General features: G+C 43.4%; 1 protein-coding gene across 1 annotated transcript in view; it reads left to right on the top strand.

Moving 5' to 3' along the window:
• LHX4 (LIM homeobox 4) overlaps positions 1-19164 on the top strand; it is a 92534-nt gene that overhangs the window by 34140 nt on the left and 39230 nt on the right. The window contains exon 2 of the mRNA XM_089515914.1: positions 1842-2013. Coding sequence (XP_089372040.1) covers positions 1842-2013 — 172 coding nt within the window. The remainder of the gene's footprint in view (positions 1-1841; positions 2014-19164) is intronic.

Here is a 19164-nt window from a genome sequence, read left to right as displayed (position 1 = left end):
CCATAGATAGCCAACTGATACCCTTCAGGGCTGCCTCTTATTTCTAAAGCCCTTGTCTCTGTTTTAATCAAAACTTGGGAAAAGTTTTGCCTATAAATTCACTTCTAAGAAAACAAATGTAGTTTATGTTTCTACAAAAAGAGATTTCACGCCTGAATGTCGGATCTTTTTTGCAATTTGTATATAATATTCATATCTGTATGCATTTCTGTCTCTGAGTATGATAGCTCCTTGACTGTGAAGCCCTAACTGGTAGACTGTTTTGTGGAGGTTTCTCCCTTCCCTGAACCATCCTGTTCAGCAGCCCCTGTTGCAGAAACTGTTTTCCTCTGTCGATTCCCTGAGCACCATAGCTTTCCTTTGTAAAAGGAGTAGAGGACAAATTGGCATTTATTGCTAAAGATTCAGAAAACAGAATCTTACCTATCAGAACCTAACAGAACCTATCACCATTTCCATTTCCCCCATGGCCTTTTGTCCTTTTGCAGCTGATATGTGTGTGTTTTCTTCCCATTTTAATGAGCTGCATCAGTACTTCTGAAGTCCTCATTCAAGTTCCTAACACAAATAATTAGGCTACAAAATTTCAAATTATTTTTAACAGAAAACAACCAACCAACCAACCAACAAACACCTAAATTGGCAGAATATGGACTTTTTAACTACAAAATTCTGCCTGTCCTAACTTGCATGCTCACCTCAATTTACATTTCGTTACAACCATTATGTCTTAATATTTAATTTTGAGGAGCCATAGTGTAGTTTTATGAATAATCAATGACAGGATATATGCAGGGGCTCCATACTATGTGACACTAAACTGATCCATCTAGGAGTGAGGCTACATTTTTGAAATATTGGATAAATATTTTTTTAATTTTTGATCAAATTGACTTAAACACGCATATGCTTGCTTTAAACAGGCCGGTTTTGTGTGTAAAAATATATAAACTGCAGACTTCTTCTCAATCACAATGGGACACTAGATAAAGAATAAACTAGGCATTATGCAGAAGACTACATTTACAACTAGCAGTATTGGGGACATTTTGGATCTGGACCAAAACTATAGGATGAGAACATTTTAACCCTTCTCCTTGTACAATCTCCCCAATTCAGTTCTACCTCCCAATGCACAGGTGCTGTCATCTCTGCAAGGGAAAACATAGATATCATGTTGGTACCGAGTGTTCTTCCTCTTCCACCTCCATAAGCAAATGGGAGCTTTTGGGGAGACAGTAGCACAAGGGGTCCTTTCCTCCACATGTAACCTCAGTCCTATTTTCTTCCCACTCTAGAAGTGCCAGAGTGAAAATTGGAGAGGTCCCCTCTACCTTTAATGGTTGTGCTGAAGAGGCAATTTCACCAGTTGACAAACAACACCTGCTGAAATTCCCTCTTCTGCATCTCTCCTCTGTCCATTTATTGGAGTTAAATGTCCTGCATATTGGGCTTTGTACTACCCATCTGTTCCTGTGTGCACACAGAGTAACAGACCTGGGACCCTTTCAAAAACAGTTATAGCACATAACTATTCCCCTTTAACTGCCTGGGCTGCATCCCATCGAGTGCTGGGGTTTGTAGTTTGGGTCAGAGGTACCAGAGGAGTTCCTTGGGTGAGGATTCTAAATGTCCCTCCCTAAATTGCCAATCCTAGGATTTCACAGGATAGCTGTTAAAATAGAATCATAGTGCTATAACTGCATAGTGCAAAAGCCCCCCCAATTGTCATTTACTTTCTAGGTCAGAACAGCTTGTTCTATGCAGTTGTGTCTGTCTCAGCAGTGGCTCTCTCTCTCTCTCTCTTTTGGCTCACATTCTTCTCTTTCTTCTCCTGCCAGAGATCCCCCAGTGCGCCGGCTGCAACCAGCATATTCTGGATAAGTTCATCCTGAAAGTCCTCGACCGGCACTGGCACGGCTCTTGCCTCAAGTGTGCAGATTGCCAAATGCAGCTGGCAGACCGCTGCTTCTCCAGAGCTGGGAGTGTCTATTGCAAAGAAGACTTCTTCAAGTAGGTGTAGACAAACTTTCCAGCATCCAGGGTTGGAGAGTTTTCTGGGCCTCCAGTCAGCTACAAGGGTGTCTCCTGTCAAGTGCCACCTTCTTGAAAAGAGAAATTGCTGATCGTTGCATATGTCATTTTCTCTTGCAACAATTTAGATGAGGCAGTGTAGTGTAAGAGCTGAATGTATAAGCTGGAAAGCTCCTGGTTGTACCTCAGCTGTGAAATCATTACATGGGCCTGTTACAGACTGCCAAAATAAAGCTGCTTCGGGTCTCTTTGGAGGCATGCTGTTTAAATGATGCATGCATCCTAAGAATCCGGAAGAATCCGGAAGTGCTTAGGAATGGAGTGTGGCTTTGGCGCAACCTCTGGACTCTTAGGACCCATGCATCATTTAAATAGCATACCTCCAAAGAGACCCGAAGCAGCTTTATTTTGGCAGTCTGTAACAGGCCATGGTCTAAAGCAAGTCCCCCTTGTTGTACAGATCTACCTTGCATGGTTGGTGTAAATGTTACTAATGTGGATTGCTTACCCGATATCCTTATTGTTGTTTACATCTCATTCTGATTACCAATGACATCTATGGCATCTGTTTTGTTTATGTGGTGTATTTATTCTTAGCAAAATCATTCCACAATTATTTTGGTTTCTTCCATCAGATACTTTTAGCTAAGAATGACTATTCCCTAATGTCTTACAGTGGAATGAGGGAAGCATATTTTTTGATAAGGACTTTTTCTTTTCAAGAGAATGGCTGAAGCAGTTGTTTAGGCTACAATCTTATATGCAGTTTACAGAGATTAAGTCCCTTTGGGGGGTAAATTGTTTACTTATGAGGAGACACACACAGCATTATAGCATCAAAAAGACCCATAGTCCTGCCTGTCCTTTTTTGAGATGTGTAGAACTTCGTCCCCCTTATTTACACTCATTAGCCAGAACCCTAGAAGCCAGGAGCTGTTTTATTTTCTTACTGAGCAACTAGACAGGATCCTGTCTCTGCAGAAAGGAGGAAAAAAGGCTAAAATATAACTGTGTGTGTGCTTTAATGAAAGCTACAAACACAGGGGATGGAAAATCTCCAGAATATCTCTGAGAGGCAAGCCCTTGAAGCCCCTTGGTAGCCGCATTCAAGTAGCATTTGTCATCCCTGCACTGGAGGCAAAAGGTTAGCGTAAACACCCCTCCTGCAGAGAGGTGGCTTAACCTAAGACACCCTCCAGCATGTAGCAATCCACCCAAGCTGTTTTGCATTAGAAATAAATCCCCTTTAACTTAATATTTCTCCTAATCAAACCCTGATCTGCTTCTTGCAGCTGCTTTGCCCCTGTGAGGGGGACTCTAGGCCTGGCAAAGGCTGGGTGGAACAAGGGCATGGCCTCTCTGGGATCAGCTCCAAGTAACTCAGTGACCCAGTTAGTTTGGTTGACAGCTGATGCCCTGTCAGTCATAAGGATAAAAACAGACCAAAAAAAAAAAGTGATGTGTATGCCACAGTGGAAGCCAGCCAGCCTGACCTACCTACTTGTTTTAGGGCAGGAGAGGACAAAATGCCCCCTTTGTCTGATTTTGAGGGATCCTCTTTAAAAAAAATTAAAATTTTATTTTTGTTGCGGAAATGACATCTGATGCTCCTAGAAGTTTTCAGAGGGGTGATTTTGCACCAGGTCAAGTCTTCCCAATCTATTGATACTGAAAACTATCCACTTAAAAACAAAAACTACTAATATAGTGCATTTTTTTAGCCAAGGGGGAAATTGGACCAGCCAAAGTTGCCTCCTCTTTAATAGATCAGCCCAACCTTGTTAGCTATTATTATCTTGATGTCTCAGTTTTTAATCTTTTACTTAACATAAAATGGTATATTTTTAAAATGAAACAAACTGCAGCCCTAATGTAAAATGGATATATTTTTCTGCCCTATCTCCCAAGGATGGGCTAGAAATTTTTATCTATTTAAAAATGTTTTATTTCCTTGACAATTTGCTACCTGTTTGCATCCTATATATTTTGTGATGTGGTTGTGAATAAGATCACATGATCATTCATTGGTTCTTCTTTATCCTTGTGGTCATTGTACTAGTCTGGATCTTATAAATGTCGCCAGGTGCATCTGGCTTGAACTAATTTCTATTCATTTGAATTAACACTGGGGCTTTGAAATTATGATACATGTGTTAGACCACTAAATTCTGTGTTGCTTTTGAACTACACAGCATATTTTGTTGGGGAATGGAAAAACAGGCAGTTCTCAACTAGATAGTAAGGACATAGAAACGTCTTTGGAATGTCTTCAAATGGATGTGAATTCCAACAAGGACTAAAGTAGCAAGGAGGCAGGTCCCATCTCTCCTTCCTCCCATTTTAAGAGCCATGCCAGTGGGTTCTTTACCCACAGTTTGAACCTGGCCTCAAATCTTATATTACAGATGTTGAAAGATCAAACGCTGCGTTCACCCTCTGTTGTGTATTGGAAGGTTGTTCATTGGAAAAGGTGTTACACTGGATCAAGCGATTGGTTCTTTGAGGCCTGTATTGTCTACCTTTGCGACACAGTTGGTATCCAAGGTGTTGATCAGGGGGGTGTTTCCTGGGTTGGACAACAACACTCTTCTCACTGGGGTTATGTGGGCAAAGCCTGTGTTCTGCCACTGCGGCATGGCTTGTCTTCTGGTTATTTTCAAACAGTGCAGATCTGCCAGTGGCAGCTAATATGTCTCCCATGTCAGTAGGGAAATGAATCTGCTCTTGGGTGTTAATCTGGGTGTCACAGGTGGCAAACTCTGTCCCCAAAATAGATTTCACACCTTACATAGCTTCTTTACAGTCTGGTCTGTGGACTGAAGCCCAGAGTGAATTCACTTTCTCACTTGGAGCCCCAGCTGCCACTACTTGAAGCATTGATTTGTACCCATGTTCACCAGTGTAGCCTCCATTCCCACAAAATATTAAAATAGAAAAGTGTGCGTGTTAGTGTGTGTGAGAGAGAGCTGGGGTGCTATTGATACTAGGTAACCTTCCTCTGCACTTTTGGTTCCAGATATTTAAACTGAAGCGTCCTGGAAAATGAAGCATTGATTCTGAGGTCACTCCAGGGCCGAGAAATGTACAGTGGGGTTGCAGAAAAATGGCAGCACCATTGAACTGCTTCTGTTATTCTTGAGCTGTGACATCTGATTTTCACGCTCATACCAAGCATTCTTACATTTTAAGTATAAGTTCCTAAATTTTATTAATGACGATGACTATTCTTGGCTTTTTCTTCATTTTTCATGGCTGTCATCCTCCTGATCCTCCTCAACTATTTTTATATAGTCTGTAAAGGTAAAATAAATAATTATACTGTGTGTTTATAATAATGCAATTAACTTGAACAGCAGCAATAAAAATCTCACCATCAGTGGAAATCATAAAATATAAAATATAGCATATAAGCCAGCATCAGTTAAAAGTAGGCTCAAATATCCAGGTCATTAAGAGGCATTTAAAAATAGTCCCAGAGGAAGCCAGGCATACTTCCCTGGAAATGCCTTTCCAGAAGGAATAATATCAGAACACATGCTGTTAAGGAAGCTTAACAAGGCTTCCAAATCAAAATTTAGCAGCTAGTAGTTAAATTTGTTGACTAGTAGCTGTGATCCAAGAAAACTTTACACAGTCAGGTTTCCCCAGTAGCGACTGGCATTGCTGAACAGACAAACTGCTTTTAATTTTAAGTTGTTATAATGGAGAAATGGGCTACTTTTTCAACATGTGATGGAAGCTTTAAATATGCCTGTACTTTTTCAACCATTTCCTGTATTATGTCCACCAGAATCTCAGAAACCAGGAACTAGAGGTGGACACTGGACTACTACACTACAAGGGCCACTGTGCTGTAGTCTGAGCTTGAAATTGCAACAACACGTTATGTTAGCTGCCACCCTACACCCATTTCTTTCTCTTAATACTGGGTTGTTGTTTTTTTTTAGGAAAATGGTGTATTACATTGTATTTATATGTGCCTTCATGTCATAGAATCATAGAATCATAGAGTTGGAACAGACCGCAAGGGCCATCCAGTCCAATCCCCTGCCATGCAGGAAATCTCAATCAAAGCATCCCTGACAGCCTCTGCTTAAAGACCTCCAAAGAAGGAGACTCCACTAAACTCCGAGGGAGTGTGTCCTACTGTCGAACAGCCCTTACTGTCAGGAGGTTCCTCCTAATGTTGAGGTGGAATCTCTTTTCCTGCAGCTTGCATCCATTGTTCCAGGTCCTGTTCTCTGGAGCAGCAGAAAACAAGCTTATGTCATCTGTAGACCTATAATGTCCCCATAGGGGGCAAGAATACTCAGTGGTGGTTTTGCCAGTTCCTTCCTCTCAAGTATAGCCTAAAGCATCTGGTATTCATTGGTCATCTCCCATGCAAGTACTAACCAGGACTGACCTGTATAGCTTCCAAGATCAGGTTTGATCTGGTGCCTTTAGGGTATTACATTCATCATTAATAAAGTGCTCTTTTACCTATGTGGGGTTAGGACACCTTACTTGATCCATGAAGGGTTTCTTTGCTTTCTGTTTTTAAATTTACAGAGAAAGGCTCTGCACCACAGTGAAGAATAAGATACCTTTTTGTTCTGTGCCCCAGCATTTCCTGGAAGGCATTAGAGTCCCTGTGGGAAAGTACTGGCAAATATTGATCGCTTCCTCTGATTTTACCCAGCACTTCCTAGGAGATTAATTAATGTTGCCAAGGAAGTGCTAGATCCAGTGTCAGTGGAAAAGAAGGATCCTAAGCTGCTCTATAGCACATGAGGACCTTTGTTTATACATTTAAAAAGAGAAAGTTTTTGAAATCTACTGAGTACCTTGTATAATCTAGAGAATAACACCCCCGACTTCTATGAGTAAAGAGTAAGCATGTTCCTCGTGAGGATTCAAAGCTCCACTATTATAGCTTAAAAAATTCCATACAACCAACATTATCTTTACATTGTGTGTTTTGGTGTTGTTGTTTTTAAACAGTTCAACAAAATTTTAAAATAATTATCCAGTTACTTAATTTGCCAATTTGAATAATTATGAATATCAGTAGTCAACATTTTTTTTCCTAAAAAGAAGATTATCATCAGCTGGATGCATATTTCTATGTATGCAGCACTAACACCTGCACATCCTTTCACTAGTTAGAAGCTGGTCTAACAAGAGATACCCCCTTTTCCTGTTTTGTAACTTGGTGGCTCCAGGTCATAGCTCTGCAGACTCCTTGGCTTCTATTGCATCTCTGCCTTTCTCTTAGCTGTGTGAGATCTACTGGAAATGATATCTCAATGAGCCTTCTGTCTGGTCCAGGTAGGGTTGCCATATCCCGCCTATGGGCGGGACTTTCCCAGTTTTGGGCGGGTCTGCACGGTCCCACGCCGGTTTGCCCCTGCCCCCGGGATTTCCCCCGCCCACGGGCTGAGGGGAGAATTCCCTCCCCGCTTGGGCTCCGCCGCCGCCACAGCGAGGCCGGGGCCCAGGCCGCGAGGGAAAGCCTCCCTGAAGGGAGGATTCCCTCCCCGCTTGGGCTCCGCCACCGCCGCAGCGAGGCCGGGGCCCAGGCTGCAAGGGAAAGCCTCCCCTCAGCAAGGCTCCTATTCAAATGTAGGACACAAAAAGTGTCCTACATTTGAAAATTTTGTCCTACATTTGTCCCGGTTTGGAGGTCCTGACGTATGGCAACCCTAGGTCCAGGTCCAGTTAGACAGATCCTAACTGTGCCAGCAGCAAACCCTAACCCGCTCCCCTATATGCCCACCACAGGGCTGAATTACAAATGCCAAGGAAAAGGTTTGCATAACCATGTGGCTGAGCCACTTAATTATTTGCCTACCTATGTGGGTGCTCTTTGCAGGTAGGAATCTCCTATCTGGTTGAGAGAAGTTGTGAAACGCACTTAATTCCAGGCTTCATCAGAGGCCACACACACACACACACACACACACACACACACACCCTCTGGGGGAGGATTTAAGCTTTCCTCCATTTCAGTAACCCTGCCAGTAGTGGATGTTGGGTGCTTTTGCATCACTGCTGGTGGGAGGAGGTGAGTCGCTTCCCTGTCTCACAATTCCCTATTGCTACTTTATTGGCACCCGTAAAAGAAGCAGCCCTAGTGACTCCAATGGTGGCTGCTGCTTCGCCTCTGCAATTGGTACCAGAAGTGATCTGTGCAGTTGCTGTCCCTGGCAACATTTCCTTACTTTTTTCAGTGATGGTTGGGGGCTATTGGGGGGCACTGCACAACAGAGTTCAGAGGGATGCCTGCACCCCACAGATGTGCTCTGACTTAAATACAGGGAAATTTGCTGCTCCAGAGCTCCTGCAAGATGAATGCTATTTGTGAGAATTTAACCTTCTTAGAGACCCAAATCTCTCTAATACATCATCCCCCCCCCCCCATTGTGTTTTTAAGCCCAAATTGGACTATAGATTCATCTGACTTAATCTCTCTTGCCCGCATCAAGCACATCTGTCCTGGTCTGTGCCAGAGGGCAGAAAGAACCCACATTAATGCCCTGCTGTTTCCCTAAGATTTTCTACTTCCTTACATTTGGGTCTCTTGGCAAAACACATTTCTTTTATGACCAACTGAAGCAGGGACACTTGCTGGTTTAAAAACTAGGAGAGTTTTTCAGCATAGAAATGCCACGCCAACCTCAAATGCAAAATATTTTCACCATTACAAGCATTATGATAGCATTTGCAAACATGTGTGTCATGCTGGATCTCTCTCTTTCAGAGCAGTGATCAGCTGCACCCATATGTTTGATGGCAGGCACAGTTTTACTTTGCATAATAATTATTCCTTTCATTAGAACTGATGCATAGCAAACTGCTACGCCATAGTGGGCCTATAACTATTAATCCTGTATCCCTTTTTGCTAACAATGCCAAAATCAAGATATTGCATCCTAGTGGCCCAAATCTTGCATGCATATGTGCAGACACAGCCTTCTACAACCGAGATCATTTATTCCTGTTTCAAGGCAACAGGTATTTTGCTTAATATATTCTATTCCTTCTATTTATTCATAGCGTGGAGCAAGGAGATATGAAAGGTGTAGACATTCCTCTTCCTGCCAGTTCAAACTCCTATTGAGTCTTAAATATGCAAACAACTGTCTCATATCTGGCCAGGTGGGTGTTTACAGCCATAATGAAGAGAGCTAACCCAGTTCATGCTCAGGTAAATGGAAAGTGTTAACATGAAGAATGAATAGTTCTTCCTTATTCCCCTCTAATGGGATGATGGGTCTCTAGCTGTGTTCTCTTTTTTGCCATTAGCAGCTCAGGAATATGTGACAGATGTTAAATTAGCACAGAATCTATGAAACCATAATGTAGACCATGGGGGGGGGGGGTATGTTTATGGAAGGGATTAGAAAAACAGGAGGGAGGGAATATTTTTCTGGAGATGATGGCTGAGGTCCTGCATTAGCGGCTATGAAGTGTAACTTCATATGATGATGATGATGATGATGATGATGATGGAACTGTATTACTGATGTGATGTGCAATCATGCAATTGAATTGCAAAGATGCACAATGCAGTACCACACAAGATTTGCCATTGCCCAACACCAGTGGTTCTCAACTTTCCTAATGCCGCAACCCTTTAATGCAGTTCCTAGTGTTATGACCCTCAACCATAACATTATTTTTGGCTAGGTTCCTAAGACCATAAGAAATATGTGTTTCCCAATGGCCTTAGGTGACCCCTGTGAAAGGGAAGGGGTTGCGACCCACAGGTTGTGAACCACTGTTCAACAGCCATGCTGTCTGGCCATGTTTTTGTAATAGTTCCAATGGTATAGCTATGTGTCTGCTCCCTTCCTGGGAATACAAACATTGCACAATGATGCAATTCAACCATAGCCACTTGTAAGTCAGTTTACAATGATGGAGCTTCCCAACAGGATGCCAGCTGGTGCTCTCTCTCTCTCTCTCTGTTATAATTATTTATTCTGGTTACCATTTACTTTTGGGGTCTGTGCATCTGCTGCTGTTCTGACTGTTCACACTGTAAAGCCTCAGCTACATATATAGCTGAAATAGGTGGCAGATTGGAGTGAAAATGTAAAGCTGTGAGTGAACAATAACATAAGTGACTATTTTCATTACTTGCATTTTAAAAAATACTTAATGGTATGTCCTTCCTTTCTCCAAGTGCTGGATCCAATAGTGCACAGTATGATTTAAAAAAAAACAAACCCAGGTACAATAAGAAACACAATACATTATAACAGTATCACACAATTCACAAATTAATATTTTAAAACAAAAAGCGATTTAAAAGCACATCAGGAAAAAAATACCATACCCCTGTTAAAAGTTTCCTTATTAACTGCTATGATGGAATTAACAACAGAATACGGTAATAAGAAAAATACATCATCATACTCAGGAATCAATTACTTGTCACAAGGTCTTTGATGAAAGTGGAACAGAGAGAGGGAGCCAAGCTAGCCTTCCTAGGAAGGTAGTCATAGAAAACGGGAGCAGCTACAGAAAATGCCCTCTCATATGTTCTTGTCAATCTTCCTTGACAGTAAAAAGGAGCATGGCATGGAGAAATATTTACTGCAGTCTACTCTCTGCATCCCTCTATGGCAGTGGTCCTCAGTCTTTGATCCTCAAGATGCTTTGGACTTCAAATCCCAAATTCCTTGATTATTGGCTGGCATCTGGGAGTTGAAGTCCAAACCATATGGAGAACGAATGTTGAGAAAGTTGCCTATACAGTTTTCTGCTTAAAAGATACTGTATGCTTTTGTTTCTATTTGGTTGTATGTTTTTTTTACTATAGGGGTATGTTGAAAATATGATTTCCCAGTAGCAAGTTGAAAGGATACAGTCCATTCTACCTCATTGTGTGTAGTATTGCTGAGATCTGAAAGATTAACAAGGGATGGATAAGTGGATTTAAATTGCTTTGAGTGGTACAGATGGGTGTGATAGAAGATTTTCTAATAAATAAATGCAGAAATAATTGTGGGATGCTGAGGCATGGAACAGGTGTAAAAGTACTCTTTGTGTTTGAATCTCTTTTCTTCTGCTGTAATGTCCTAATGTGCGAGGAGAAAAAGTAGTTAGGTGGTGATAGCTAGTGGAAGGCCTCTGTAGACCAGCATAGATGGCTTCCATGGATAGATGGTGGATGGGGAGAGAGATCAGAGGATTAACCTCAGCGCTTTAATGGTGAGGATGGGCATAGCAGCTAAAGAAGATAGTTTTCTGTGGGTTTTCCGGGCTATGTGGCTGTGTTCTGGAAGAGTTTATTCCTGACGTTTGGCCTGCATCTGTGGCACATAACCTGAAAAACCCACAAAAAACTATAGATGCTGACCGTGAAAGCCTTCACTTTCACAGCTAAAAACAGTCAAATTAGCAATATAAAATGTTTTGTTATAATATATAGAATGCTGGATCAGGCCTCAAGAGAACAAGGTCCTCCCTTTGTTAGTTAGGTGGACTTTACAAAAATGAAACAAACCCAGACACATACAGTATATTTCTTTAGATATATCCACAGCTGTCATTCACTTTCACCACAAACATTTTAAAAAAAAAATCTGCATGAATTGCAGGTTCCTGACCTCACCAGCTCTAACCAGTAGGTGCCTGCTACAGCTAGATTTTTCCCACCACAATTGTAGCACAGAAGCACCTTCTGAACAGATGTGGTGGAGAGCCTCACATCCAACCCAACCCTCTGAAGTGTTATATCCTTAGAGATATAAGAAGAGATGCCATTAGAATTTGAGGCCGACGAACGAGACATGGAGAAATAGATTTGGGTGTCATCAGTACGCTGACACCCAAATCTATTTCTCCATGTCTCGTTTGTCGGCCTCGAATTCTAATGGCATCTCTTCTCTCAATGAATGTCTTCGGGCGGTAATGGGCTGGATGAGGAAAAACAGATTGAAGCTGAATCCGAACAAGACGGAGGTGCTCACGGTAGTGGCCCCGAAACCAAGAATTGGGTTGCAACCTCCAGTCCTGGATGGGATCACACTCTCCTCCAATGACTGTGTTCGCAGTCTGGGGGTGCTCCTTGACTTGTCGCTCCTGATGACAAATCAGGTGAATGCGACGGTCAGGAGCGCCTGTTATCAGCTTTGGCTGAAACGCCAAGCTGCGCCCTTTTCTGGAAGTAAGGGATCTCGAGACTGTTGTGCACGCGCTGGTAACCTCACGCCTTGACTTCTGTAATGCGCTCTACATGGGGCTACCCTTGTGCCTGGTTCGGAAACTACAGCTGGTTCAAAACATGGTAGCCAGACTTGTGTCAGGAACATCTAGAAGGGACCACATCACTCCGGTTCTGAGGTCCCTCCACTGGCTGCCTATTGTTTTCCGGACCCAGTACAAGGTGTTGGTTATTACCTTTAAAGCCCTAAATGGCTTGGGTCCAAGCTATCTCAGAGACCTCAAAGGAAGACAAAGGCAACCCCCCTCTGAACAAATCTTGCTAAGAAAACCCTGTGATATATTTGCTTTAGGGTCACCATAAGTTAGAAATAACTTGAAGGCACACAACAGCAACTGTAGTGATGGCAAACCTGAAGGACCTCCAACAGTCCCGAGGTGCCCAAAGCTCACATAATGGCTGCTGCCACTTCAGGACCTGTACAGCTTTTAATCATGGAAAAGACATGGCTGTGGATAATATTTCTCTCTGTGGGCCACTTCCTAGCGCTCCTTTGTTGGCATTAATGAGCTTTTTAATCCAGCCGTTAGTATCCCTCTCAGTTCACTGGTTGTTTGGATCTCTCTGGAGAATGGGAATGGAAGTGGGAAAATGGCTGCTTGATCTGCTCTGCAGAACTGTGTGTTTGCTTTTAGTTAAAAACCCTCTAATGGCATTACATAAGCAGGATGTAACGGCTCTTGCTCTTGTGTGGGCACTGCTCAGCTGGATAAGCCTTGCAGCCGATTCAACTGTGAAGTTTTTTCCCTATGGAAGAACATCCTTGGAGGAATATACATGAGACATGGTATGTGGCAGTGAAGAATCCACATGGAACCACATGGACTACATAAAAAAAGAGTTGATTTATGGCAATGAGGATCCTTTCTGTAAAAAATATTCCTCCACAGTGGGTTTGTTTGTTTGTTTGTTTGTAATGGCATAGATCATAGCATCAAGCTTTCTCTTTCATACTTTCCTTTTTTAAAATTAATTTTTATTAATATGTAACCTACATACAATAGTATTTAAACAATCTTTTACATAATATTCCACATCCAATATATGATAAATCACATTAATTATCTATTCTTTGCTACCTTGTCTAAATCTTATCAATATCAAACCATTTAATATTAGGTAACCCATAATTTTAAAAAAACATACAATTATTATTAATATCTTCATTCTTCTTACTGTCTTCTTTTCGTCACATACTATTCATAATTCCACAAAGGTATAATACTATCAATTTACCATGAATTCATATTATTATTATTATTATTATTATTATTAATCTTTTTTATCCCCTTCTCCAAGTGCTCCCCATCCCCAGAGCCTAGCATCTTCCTATTGTTCTACTCTCCAAAATTGTAACTCTTCCTGTGGACGGAAAAACCTTCCTCTTTTACTAAAACCTTTTGAACAAATATTTACCATATTGCTTCGAAATAATTTCTCTGCATTATTCTTTTTTACCTTAATTCCACATATTAACTTATCATTAATTGCCATTTGCCATATTTCTTTATACCTATCTTGTATTTGTAAATCTCTCAACTTTTTTGCTATAATTAATCTTGCTCTCTTTCATACTTTCTAGGATCCTCCCTACCACACAAACACTGGCGCCACCCCAGACCTGAGCCTCCCTGTGCTCTACAGCATGGCTTTGAGAGAGTGGAAGGAATAAAGGGAAAGATAAAGTTACCTCCCCCCCCCCCCTTCACCTCTGGTAGATGCTAGGAGGTTATAGCCTGCCCTTGAAAGAGAGGCCAAGATCCATGAGGCCTACCACCTACTCCTACCACCTGCTGCCTTCAGGTGTGGCAGAGAGCACTGTTTTGGCATCACTGCAGAAGCAAGAAAGGAATGGGAGGGAGCCCCCTCTCCATTGCCAGAAAAACAGTTTCAGGCTTGCCCTGCCCTCTCCGACCTCTGGTTGAGGGTCCAAAGTTGGTGGTGGCCTGAAAAGGGGCATTCTTCTTAGGGGGTGGTGATATTATTGACCCAGAGAGGCCAAGCCTAGGTCTGTAATCACCATTATTAAGAGGAAAATATTGATCATGCCCAAGCAAATCAATATTTATAGAAAAGCTATCTTGGATCCTATCCTGGGAGAAAGATGGGTTTACATCCAATATAAATAAAAAAGCAAAAAGACTGTACAGCTCATGTACAATCTCAAACAACATTCTGAATGCTGGGCCTCCTAGCATGATCTTAGCATGACCCACCCACAGGATGGTGTTTTTTGCCTATCTGTATCAGACCTGAGAGACAGAAAGAATTGTTTTCTATGATCATATCCTTGTATAGGCAGGAGGGACACCCAGTAGGAAGACTGCAAAGAAGTTGGTGATTAAATCACTTGCTTACAATTTTTGTATGCAAATGATTTAGTTTTCACACAATTGTGGACATTATCTTCAATGCAACCAATAATATTTGTATTACATTGTTTTATTCCAAAATATTTGACACTTAGAGCCCGAGGAACTGGAAAGTCCTTGTAAGTGTATATATCACAAGTATAATAATAATAATAATAATAATAATAATAATAATAATATGTTTTATTTATAGACCGCTATTCCGCAATGATCATAGCGGTGTACAGTAAAATCTTAATGCAATACAAAATACAAGGTGACTAAGGAGGGACAGTCCCTGATGTTGCTGGGTCTGCCTGATGACTCCCTCTGAGGCCGAGATGACAGTTGAGGAGGGAGGGGCCTCTTCCTTCAGACAGTCACTGATGTTGCTGGGTCTGCCTGATGACTCCCTCTGAGGCCAAGGTGACAGTTGAGGAGGGAGGGGCCTCTTCCTTCAGACAGTCCCTGATGTTGCTGGGTCTGCCTGATGACTCCCTCTGAGGCCGAGATGACAGTTGAGGAGGGAGGGGCCTCTTCCTTCAGGCAGTCCCTGATGTTGCTGGGTCTGCCTGATGACTCCCTCTGAGGCCGAGATGACAGTTGAGGAGGGAGGGGCCTCTTCCTTCAGGCAGTCCCTGATGTTGCGGGTCTGCCTGATGACTCCCTCTGAGGCCGAGATGACAGTTAAAGAGGGAGGGGCCTCTTCCTTCAGGCAGTCCCTGATGTTGCTGGGTCTGCCTGATGACTCCCTCTGAGGCCGAGATGACAGTTAAAGAGGGAGGGGCCTCTTCCTTCAGGCAGTCCCTGATGTTGCTGGGTCTGCCTGATGACTCCCTCTGAGGCCGAGATGACAGTTAAAGAGGGAGGGGCCTCTTCCTTCAGGCAGTCCCTGATGTTGCTGGGTCTGCCTGATGACTCCCTCTGAGGCCGAGATGACAGTTGAGGAGGGAGGGGCCTCTTCCTTCAGGCAGTCCCTGATGTTGCTGGGTCTGCCTGATGGCTCCCTCTGAGGCCGAGATGACAGTTGAGGAGGGTGGGGCCTCTTCCTTCAGGCTGTCCCCGATGTTGCTGGGTCTGCCTGATGGCTCCCTCTGAGGCCGAGATGACAGTTGAGGAGGGAGGGGCCTCTTCCTTCAGGCTGTCCCCGATGTTGCTGGGTCTGCCTGATGGCTCCCTCTGAGGCCGAGATGACAGTTGAGGAGGGAGGGGCCTCTTCCTTCAGGCTGTCCCCGATGTTGCTGGGTCTGCCTGATGGCTCCCTCTGAGGCCGAGATGACAGTTGAGGAGGGAGGGGCCTCTTCCTTCAGGCTGTCCCCGATGTTGCTGGGTCTGCCTGATGGCTCCCTCTGAGGCCGAGATGACAGTTGAGGAGGGTGGGGCCTCTTCCTTCAGGCTGTCCCCGATGTTGCTGGGTCTGCCTGATGGCTCCCTCTGAGGCCGAGATGACAGTTGAGGAGGGTGGGGCCTCTTCCTTCAGGCTGTCCCCGATGTTGCTGGGTCTGCCTGATGGCTCCCTCTGAGGCCGAGATGACAGTTGAGGAGGGTGGGGCCTCTTCCTTCAGGCTGTCCCCGATGTTGCTGGGTCTGCCTGATGGCTCCCTCTGAGGCCGAGATGACAGTTGAGGAGGGAGGGGCCTCTTCCTTCAGGCAGTCCCCGATGTTGCTGGGTCTGCCTGATGGCTCCCTCTGAGGCCGAGATGACAGTTGAGGAGGGAGGGGCCTCTTCCTTCAGGCTGTCCCCGATGTTGCTGGGTCTGCCTGATGGCTCCCTCTGAGGCCGAGATGACAGTTGAGGAGGGAGGGGCCTCTTCCTTCAGGCTGTCCCCGATGTTGCTGGGTCTGCCTGATGGCTCCCTCTGAGGCCGAGATGACAGTTGAGGAGGGAGGGGCCTCTTCCTTCAGACAGTCCCTGATGTTGCTGGGTCTGCCTGATGACTCCCTCTGAGGCCAAGATGACAGTTGCCACCAACCTTTCTGAGAATTTTCTTTGTCGGATATTGCACCTGAAATAAAATTACTTTCAAGTCTACTATTGGAGAGGAATACAAATTGCTACCACCTACAGTATTTAATATTTATTCCTGATCGCAGGAAGGGCGGGATATAAATAAAAATTTTATTATTATTTATTAAAGTTTACAAAAGAGAATTGCAGCTAAGTTTCAGAGAAGCACTGCCATCAATTGGCAGATGCTGACAGGTTTCCTCAAACGTGTTGTTGTGTGCCCTCAAGTCATTTCCAACTCATGACAACCTTAAGGACACTCTGATATGGGATTTTCTTTGCAGTACATCCATAGGTGTTTTTTTTTCCAAATGCCTCTCTTTGAGCCTGAGAGAGTGTGACTTGCCCAAGATCACCCATTGGGCTTCTATGACTGAGTGAGGATTCAGACCCTGGTCTCCATAGTCATAGTTCAGCACTCAAATCACCACGCCACACTTCTATCAAAAACCTAGGCAGTCTAAAACGCGACAAGAATGATTAAGGCACACAGTCATCTTGCCTACTGAATGTGAACTTGCAGGAGGCATTTATTTTGGGGACCTCATTCCTGATCTCATACTGAAAAAGGCCAGAAAAATAAGAATTTAAAGTTAATAGGCCTAATGTTTCCAGAAATGTTGGTCAGTGATGATGAACATGATCATGATGATAGACATAGAATCATAGAATCATAGAATCATAGAGTTGGAAGAGACCACTAGGGCCATCCAGTCCAACCCCCTGCCATGCAGGAAATCACAATTAAAGCATCCCCAACAGATGGCCATCCAGCCTCCGTTTGAAGACCTCCAAGGAGGGAGGCTCCACTACACTCCGAGGGAGTGTGTTCCACTGTCGAACAGCCCTTACTGTCAGGAAGTTCCTCCTAATGTTGAGCTGAAATCTCTTTTCCTGCAGCTTGCATCCATTGCTTCTGGACCAGTTCTCTGGAGCAGCAGAAAACAAGCTTGCTCCCTCCTCAATATGACATCCTTTCACATATTTAAACAGGGCTATCATATCACCTCTTAACCTTCTCTTCTCCAGGCTAAACATCCCCAGCTCTCTGAGTCGTTCCTCATAGGGCAAGGTTTCCAGACCTTTCACCATTTTAGTCGCCCTCCTTTGGACACGCTCCAGTTTCTCAATGTCTTTTTTGATTTGTGGAGCCCAGAACTGGACACAATATTCTAGGTGGGGCCTGACCAGAGCAGAATATAGTGGCACTATTACTTCCCTTGATCTAGACACTATACTTCTATTGATACAGCCTAAAATTGCATTGGCCTTTTTAGCTGCCGCATCACACTGTTCACTCATGTTCAACTTATCGTCTACTTGGACTCCTAGATCCCTTTCACATGTACTTTCATTCAGCAATGTGTCTCCCATCCTATATCTGTGCATTTCATTTTTCCGCCCTAAGTGCAGTACCTTACATTTCTCTGTGTTGAATTTCATTTTGTTAGCTTTGGCCCAGCTTTCTAGTCTATTCAGATCATTTTGAATGTTGATCCTGTCCTCTGGAGTATTAGCTACTCCTCCTAATTTGGTGTCATCTGCAAATTTGATAAGTATGCTCCCAATTCTGTCATCCAGGTCATTGATAAAGATGTTGAATAGCACTGGGCCCAGGACAGAGCCCTGTGGGACCCCACTGGTCACTTCTCTCCAGGATGAAAAGGAGCCATTGTTGAGCACCCTTTGGGTTCGGCCGGTCAACCAATTACAGATCCATTTAACAGTTATTTTGTCTAGCCCACATTTTACAAGCTTGTTTGCAAGAATGTCATGGGAAACCTTGTCAAAGGCCTTACTGAAATCAAGATATACTATATCCACAGGATTCCCTTCATCTAACAAGCTGGTAATTTTATCAAAGAAAGAGATCAAATTTGTCTGGCATGACTTGTTTCTCTGAAACCCGTGTTGACTTTTTGACAGAATCACTTTATAAATCAACAAAATATTGCACAATAGTTAGCAAACTTGGACTGTATGTTGCTATTAAACAAAAGTATCAGAGAGAAGCATTTTCCAGGAATGCAGAATATTTAACAAGCCAGTAAGGTGTAGTAGTTTGAGTGTTGGACCATGACTCTGGAGACTAAGGTTCAGTTCCCAGCTTGGCCATGAAACCCACTGGGTGAACTTGGGCAAGTCACATGCTCTCAGCCTCACAGGAGGGAAATGGCAAAGCTCATCTGAACATAGTTTTTTGTGGGTTTTTCGGGCTCATCTGAACAGATCATGCCAAGAAAACCCCATCATAGCTTCTCCTTAGGGTCGCCATAACTTGGAAACAACTTGAAATTGAATTTCTTGATAAAAGAAATATTGCTGTCTGGGGTAAGGCAGCAAAGTTCCTAAGCAATGGCACTCGCTACAATAGTCAGGCAAAGTTATTTTGGTGGCTGTCAGAATCTATAGCATCCTTTGTGCATAAAATCTGCCATGAGTGCCTATCTTGGTGAGTTTTATATTGCTGGGGATGATGGGAGATGCTTAGACTGGGACCAATTGGGTGGTCAATGGTATAGTAGGGGTCAATGTGCTTAATAACTGTGTTAGCT

Source organism: Sceloporus occidentalis, unplaced genomic scaffold (genome assembly GCF_023333645.1).
Source record: "Sceloporus occidentalis isolate IW3139 unplaced genomic scaffold, rSceOcc1.0.p SCAF_3, whole genome shotgun sequence".
Classification (NCBI taxonomy): Eukaryota; Metazoa; Chordata; class Lepidosauria; order Squamata; family Phrynosomatidae; genus Sceloporus; species Sceloporus occidentalis.
This window is presented reverse-complemented; position numbering and strand designations above follow the sequence as displayed.